The 7,500-nt window shown below is 37.0% G+C and overlaps 1 protein-coding gene across 1 annotated transcript in view; it reads left to right on the top strand.

Moving 5' to 3' along the window:
- Positions 1-7,487, top strand: part of LOC119568855 (laccase-2-like) — a 42,134-nt gene extending 34,647 nt beyond the window's left edge. The window contains exons 7-15 of the mRNA XM_037917278.1: positions 133-243; positions 1,162-1,222; positions 1,931-2,077; positions 2,595-2,851; positions 3,247-3,433; positions 3,867-4,085; positions 4,448-4,557; positions 4,704-4,824; positions 6,448-7,487. Coding sequence (XP_037773206.1) covers positions 133-243; positions 1,162-1,222; positions 1,931-2,077; positions 2,595-2,851; positions 3,247-3,433; positions 3,867-4,085; positions 4,448-4,557; positions 4,704-4,824; positions 6,448-6,590 — 1,356 coding nt within the window. The 3' untranslated portion in view covers positions 6,591-7,487. The remainder of the gene's footprint in view (positions 1-132; positions 244-1,161; positions 1,223-1,930; positions 2,078-2,594; positions 2,852-3,246; positions 3,434-3,866; positions 4,086-4,447; positions 4,558-4,703; positions 4,825-6,447) is intronic.
- The last annotated feature ends 13 nt before the right edge of the window (positions 7,488-7,500 follow it).

The following is a 7,500-nucleotide window of genomic DNA, read 5'->3' as shown; positions in this document are numbered from 1 at the left end:
TATCATTATCATTATTATTATTATACACAGCCTCATCCTCACCAACCGCCATCCTTCTTATACAAGTCCCAATCACCCACTTCCCCCTAAACATACCCCAAAAGTATTAATTCCCACAATTAACTCCCACAGATCCACGACTGGCTACACGTGCCCACAGAGGACAAGTTCGTGTTGAGACACCATGGCGGCGGCGACGACTTCCCGGAGTCGATGTTGATCAACGGACTCGGACCCCACCAGGTGAGTCTTCGAAATTGGCCGATGGAGCGCCGACATGAAATGATGTATTTTATGTAGCGAATTTAAGATATGCATTGCGATTAAGGATGGTAAATGAATCGAGTTGTGTGTGTGTGTGTGTGTGTGTGTGTGTGTGTGTGTGTGTGTGTGTGTGTGTGTGTGTGTGTGTGTGTGTGTGTGTGTGTGTGTGTGTTGGGATTTGAAGGCTTGTTCCTTAGCAACGAAGGGAAAGGTAGTGGAAGGTCGTGTATTATATAACGACTTGAGAACTACATTGCAAAGCGTTGTTTAGCGTCCAAAGATATAAATATTTTTATTATTATTATATAAATATTTTGAGTTTATTCCGCTTGTATTTATTATTTTATTTTTTTTTTTTTTTGGTTCTTTTGCTTCTGTTTATTTATTTTCCCGAAAGTGTGTCATGTGAATATTTGGTCTTCAGTAAATTGTGTTAATTTTTTCCCCTTTTTTCTTCTTTTTTTTGAAAGACAAAGTTAGGTAAATAGAGGTAAATGTATAAATAATAGTGATAATAGACTGATAACCCAAATATACTTTTGAAAGAAAAGTAGAGAAGAGAGAAAAGAAAAATAAAATAGAAAATAGAGAAAAAGATATAGATGGAGGAAAAGATAGAAGAAGATAAAGAAATAAGAAGAAAGATAGATAATAGATAGATAAAAGAGAGAGAAAGAAGATAGAAGATAGATAGAAGATAGATAGATAGATAGATAGATAGATAGAGAGAGAGAGAAGAGAGAGAGAGGAGAGAGGAGAGAGAGAGAGAAGAGAGAGACGAGAGAGAGAGAGAGAGAGAGAGAGAGAGAGAGAGAGAGAGAGAGAGAGAGAGAGAGAGAGAGAGAGAGAGAGAGAGAGAGAGAGAGAGAAGAAATATTAACGAAAACACTTTTCCAGAATATCGCTGCCACACCCACTTCAGCCGCCATGCCATACCAGCGCTTCAAGGTGTCGCCAGGTGAGTCATTTTTATCTAATTAATATGGCTAATTAATTTACTAGTTATGGATTATCACAAGTTTTTATTATTGTAACATCTCTAATTAATATACCAACGCCATAGATTATTCCAAGTTCTTATTATCATATCTTTATAAGGAAAAAAAAAGATTAATGAGACATCCGTTTAAGCTAATAACAGGGATGCGATATATAAAGGCATTTACTAGATATTTCACGTATCATTATTATTCTTGTCGAAGAGAGTTGCATATTTAAAGATTTTTTTTCAATATCAATAGTATTAGCCTCAAGTTTTCAAGATCTAGTGATATGTTTTGATACGAGTAATATATTATATAGTTAAATATTTTGATGCCACAAAATAGCCTTCCATATGCCCAATACTCCCGTACGATATCTTATACAAGTTATAAATAGATGAAATAGAACATGTTAATAGATAAATAATAGACCAGTCACAAGGCTGATAAATAAAAACTTTATTACATAAAATAAAAAATAAAAAAGATGAAATAATAACTTTAATAAAAATTAAACAAAAAAAGGAAATTAATAAAAATGAAGTTGATATATAAAAAAAAAAAACATTCACAAATAAAACAAAACAAAAGATAAAATAAAAGTAACCTAGCCCAATTGAAAACTACCCAACACCAGAACCTCTGTATCCACACACTAACTCCTCCTCCTCCCTCCAACACAGGAGCAAGGTACCGCTTCCGTATCATCAACACGGGCATCCTCAACTGCCCAATCACAGTCCACATCGACGAGCACCACCTCACCATTATCGCCACTGACGGTAACCCTGTTGTGCCTACGAACGCCTCCTCTGTCGTCGTTTACTCAGGTGATGGTCGTTCCTGGATTTCGTTTTTGTTTTTGCTGTGTTCGTGAAGTTGATGTTTTGTGTCTTGCTTTTATTATTATTTATTTATTTATTTTTGATATTGTGTGCTGTTTGTGTGCTTTCCAGTGTCGGGAATGGAATAACTGGCAACTCATCTTTGATTCTGTAATACTCCGATTCGTTGAGTCTCTTTTAAGGAAAAATTATTAAGTGGTGAAGGCGGATTTTTTTTATATTAAAACAGTTAAAAATGTATAAAGCTATCAAAAATTACAAGTTCTGTGTAAACATTAAGTGTCAGCTGATTAGGATTTAAAAGAATCAGACTATTCCAAAGTTCGTGGTGAGTTGCTGTTTTTTTCCGGGATCACACGCGCCATAGTTTATTTTCCTCTCTTCTAAGATGGATTTTATTTCACGACATCCTCAGTCAGCAGATACCTTTAATTCACTTCTGTCACATCATAAAAGACAAAACTAAAGAACACTGTATGACATCCCATCCCTTCTTCAACAGGCGAGAGATGGGACGTGATCGTCAAAACCGAAAACACCAAATTCGGAACCTTCTGGATGAGTTTCATGGGCGGCGTAGACTGTGCCCCGACCTCCGCCCACCAGTTTGCGCTGTTCGAGTACGAGCAGGTTGGACAGTTCTACAAAACCCCGGCTTATGTGAAGCAGCAGGTTGGACAGCAAGAGATTCCCGACAGTGTTTTGCTACGCCACATGCCCCCCAAGCCCATGTACTCAGAGGCTCCCCCAGCCGGCGTTGTAAGTCTGGCTGCTCGTTGCGTAGTCGAGGTCCTAATGTGTAGGTCTTATCGTCTTAAAAACTGGGATTTCATTGCCATTCCCTCTTAATTTTTGAGTGTCTTTCGTGTTGTCCGCTTTAAGAACTGGATTTGATTTAGTCAAGTGCCTCTCGTATCATCCGCTTTCAAAATAACTGGATTTAATTACTTCCTTACTGGACTGTTTCATTATTAGGGCAAAAGAATAGAGTAAAAAAGTAAAATTCTACGGAGATACTGAAACTATTCAACTCAAGAACAGAATTTTATTACTTCTCTGCTAGACTATTTATGAGTAAAACCAAAGAAAATAAAATAAAAATCTACTGAACTTCTTAACCGCATTCAACTCAAGACCACCCTTCTTCTTTCCAGCAAGTGAATAGCATCAACAGCGCTTGTTACGACGACCTGATCTGCGCGGCTGGCCTGAGGTCGCCTGTGCCGATGCCTGAAGTGCTGCGGACGCCGCGAGCCAACTACACGTTCTATTTGGCTTTTGAAATGAGACAAATCCACAATGCTCACTTCTACTCTCGTGCCTTCTACAATTTCGAGTCAGGTGAATATGTATAAAATTCTATATTAATACCACTGTGACTACCTTTTGTCGCATATCACTCAGGATATGTATATATATATATATATATATATATATATATATATATATATATATATATATATATATATATATATATATTTTTTTTTTTTTTTTTTTTTTTTTTTTTTTTTTTTTTTTTTTTTAAAGAACACTCTATCAGACTCTTCTTTCGATATATAAAGCTCATTTAAGAAGAACATAACACACCATGCTTTAGGTATATAAAGCTCATTGAAGAAGACCATAACACACTCTTCTTTTGATATATAAAACTCATTAAAGCAGACCATACCACACGATATATAAAACATCAAAGAAGACTACAACGCACATTGCTTTCGATACACCAAAACTCCTGCAAGAACACCTCAGCACACTGTTCCTTCACCCACAGTGGACGAAGACCAGCAGATCCCAACGCCCCAAGTGAACAACCTCTCCTTCGTCGGACCATCCACGCCCCTACTGCTGAGTGGAGGCAGGTACGACACGCGGGTTTGCTCGATCGAAAACCCGATTCCCGGACGAAGCTGCCACGACGACTACTGCGAGTGCCTTCACATGTATCACGTCCCCCTCGGTGCCACAGTGGAGCTGGTGTTCATCGACGAAGGTAAAGGCTGTGTTCAAAGGTCTTCCAGAATCTCTGTCGGAGGAGATATGTTTGTCTTTGTGTGCTGTGGTTGAATTGGGTCTTTGGGTCATATATTTTTTATATACGTGGTTTAAGTGCTTAAAAGGAAGTACTTATGGTTCATGGACATAAGACGAAAGCACTGTAACGTGTGTACACAATTTCTCCATTTTTCATTGTGAATGTTTCATTTCCCCCTATTTTTTTAATAATTTTTACACCTCGAATTCCTTCCAATATCAAAACAAACGACTTTAATCCACATATCGAAAACTATCTCGTGAATCCATACAAGTAGCTACCCGGTAATGACACCGCTGAAATATCACTTCTCTTTCCAGGTCAACACGGCGACGAGAACCACCCCATCCACTTGCACGGACACCACTTCTGGGTGGTTGGCATGGACCGCCCCAATGACGTGGTAGGGGCGGCCATTACGAGGGATGAGGTAAGGCTTCAAGAATGAAATGCATTTGTATTTATAGTATTAAGCATTTATAGTTCACTTTGTTGCTTTTCTCCTGATATCTGGATTATCTTATTCAATAGCGTGTCTCGCCTAAAATAGAAAGAAAAATAATTTTATTTCCACAGGTGATCGAGTTGGATAGGACTGGACAACTACTGAGAAACTTCTACCACCCAGTGCGAAAAGACACAGTCACTATACCAGATGGAGGCTACACTGTTGTGAGATTCATTGCTGATAATCCAGGTGAGTTGCTTATAGAAATACTGAATTATGTAAGCAAATTTGTGTACCTCCCTCTCCCTCTCACTGTCTGTCTGTCTCTCTCTTTCTGTCTGTGTGTCTATCTATATAAGTATGTCTGTCTTTGTCAGTCTCTCTCTAAAATGCAGACTAACTTCATCTAAATAATAAACTGATTTTTGTTAAATTTCGAAGACTAATTTTTTTCTCGTGTTCACAAAGTCTAGTTTTTAAGCCTGTGGAAATTAAAGGATTTTGTGCTGGAAAGTTCTAGGATTTCCCCAGTGATCGTGGGGGTTTTAATTTTGTTTTACACTTCTTGGAATACAATATTTTAGCTTTAACAGTGTAATCACATTCGATATAAACAGACCGTGACGAACAAGAGACTCATCTCAATGTAAAAAAATAAATATATTCTAAGATATGGCAATAATACCTCGTTTTACTGAATATTTCTTTTTTAAAATTCATTAAATCTTTGAATAACCTGGTGCAGTTCTAGTCCTGAGCATCAGATTGCACATGCCAGATGCATTGATGACAATTTTAGAGGAAAGTGTGGATAAAATGCTGTCGAAGGATCTTGTGTTTAAGAAATATTGGTGTTTCTGCATACAAATTAAAACTGATTTTTTTTCCCGTGGAAACAAAAAATATACTGTTCCTATCACTATTCATTCGAAAGATTATGTTATATTGCATTTCATATTACAGCATATAACAATAAATTTGCCTTAAAATATATTTTATCCAAAACTTAGAAACCGTATTATGGCGAAAAAATAGGCTAGCGAAAGAAGAAGAATATCACACAACACAGTAATCCCGATATTATTATTGCAGCAAAATATTACTTACCTTGGAACACAACATACAGGGGGACATACTTATATCCAACAGTAATCTCTCACAACAAAGCAGTTTCCAGTGCCTCTACAGCCTTTGAAAGCCTCATGGAGTTACCTTACATAGGCAGCGACCTCAAGTAACTTTAGCCTCGTGGTTGAGGTTAGAATGGCGAAAGCATCCGCAGGCACGTTGGCTTGTGGTCACAGATTCGTTAATTACTGGCTGTAAATTGAGTCTGGATAGAAACGATTAGATACGAAATCCGTTTTTGTCTATATTTCTGCGATGCTGTGTTTCTCCGCGTTTTGATTTTAGTGTTTGTGACTGAGTTAGGATACTTCACCGAGAGCGTCGGTATTTTACATGATTGTAATGAATCATGACAGGCGTTAATTAGAAACAAGCAAGTAAAAACTACGTAATCTTTTGCCCAAAATATTGCTGATTGTGTTCCCTCTGGGGTAAGGCTTGTAAAAATCACCTAACTCTTTATCTTGGGAGGGTTTGAATATCTTCTGATATTGATTACCAGTTTTATCTTGCTGTGTCATTGTACCTTTGTCATTCTGCATACTGCGATCGCTTGTTTTATGAATCAGAACAAATATACCATTGTTTGTAGGTAGATATACAAAAAGTAAACCAAATATACAAATCTAATTCACTTTAACAAGCGTACATATACGTAAAGTAAACCAATATACTAATTTAATTCACTTTAAGAAACATCTCACAAAGCATAACAATATCTGACGTTTCTTTCCAACTCCACAGGTTACTGGTTGATGCACTGTCACCTCATTTTCCACTCTGCGGCCGGAATGGAAGTGGTTTTCAAGGTCGGCGAACTGACAGACGTTCCTCCTCCTCCAGCTGGCTTCCCCTTCTGTGGCAACTTCAAATCCCTTGACCTCTGAATGTTCCACTGACGAACTTCCCTCTGTTCCTCAACACGCCAAAACCCACTCCTGCGGGCATTTGATCTCTTGAGCTGATCCTCGGGTGGATAGACAGTTTTTTTTAACATTCCAATGTATTGGTACTGGACCTTTGATCGCCTCTGGAGGGTGGTTTGTGATAATTCCAAGATATTTCGAGTCCATTTTTTTTTCTTTATGGCATTACTTGAAGACAAATAGTTTATTTAGTGTATGATTCGTTTCTCGATGTTTTTTTTGAATCGATTGTGTCTGTATATAGTACTGATGATTCTGTTAAATATAAAATATTGTCAGTATTCGGAGTGTTTTTATGGACTTTGAATAGGCATATATGCAAGATTCAAGTGTGAACTTATTGTACAGTGTCGTTTTTGACCTAAAAGATCTCTCTTATTACAAGAAATGCTTGTGAAACGGAAAATAATAATGTGTTTGAGACAGTGATTATATTATAGTGAACCTCTAAAGTGCTAAACTAACCACAGACAAAGAAACAATCTGATCTACAAAAACATAATTCATGAAAAAATCGATGCCAAAATATAAAAACGAAAATATGATTACTACATACCCTCAAATAATTAAGAATTGGCATAGTGAACAAACGTTTCTAAGTAATAACCAATAAAATGGCTTAAGAGACTCGGAATCTCTAACAGTTACGTGTTGATATTAGTCAGATTTTTTTACGTGTGTGTATATCTCGCATAATATGATGACATTTAGGTGCTAAAACCGATTGTTTAAAAGGTGCTCTCTGTAGATGCAATCTCCCGTGAAAACAGTGGTATGTGGGAGCCTTTTTTTATAATGTTTACTAAGAGTGATTGATAATGATTTGTTTGTGTTTTAATAAAAAGGAAAAAAAATCAACCGTATCTAATTT

Source organism: Penaeus monodon, chromosome 4 (assembly GCF_015228065.2).
Source record: "Penaeus monodon isolate SGIC_2016 chromosome 4, NSTDA_Pmon_1, whole genome shotgun sequence".
In the NCBI taxonomy this organism is placed as follows: Eukaryota; Metazoa; Arthropoda; class Malacostraca; order Decapoda; family Penaeidae; genus Penaeus; species Penaeus monodon.
This window is presented reverse-complemented; position numbering and strand designations above follow the sequence as displayed.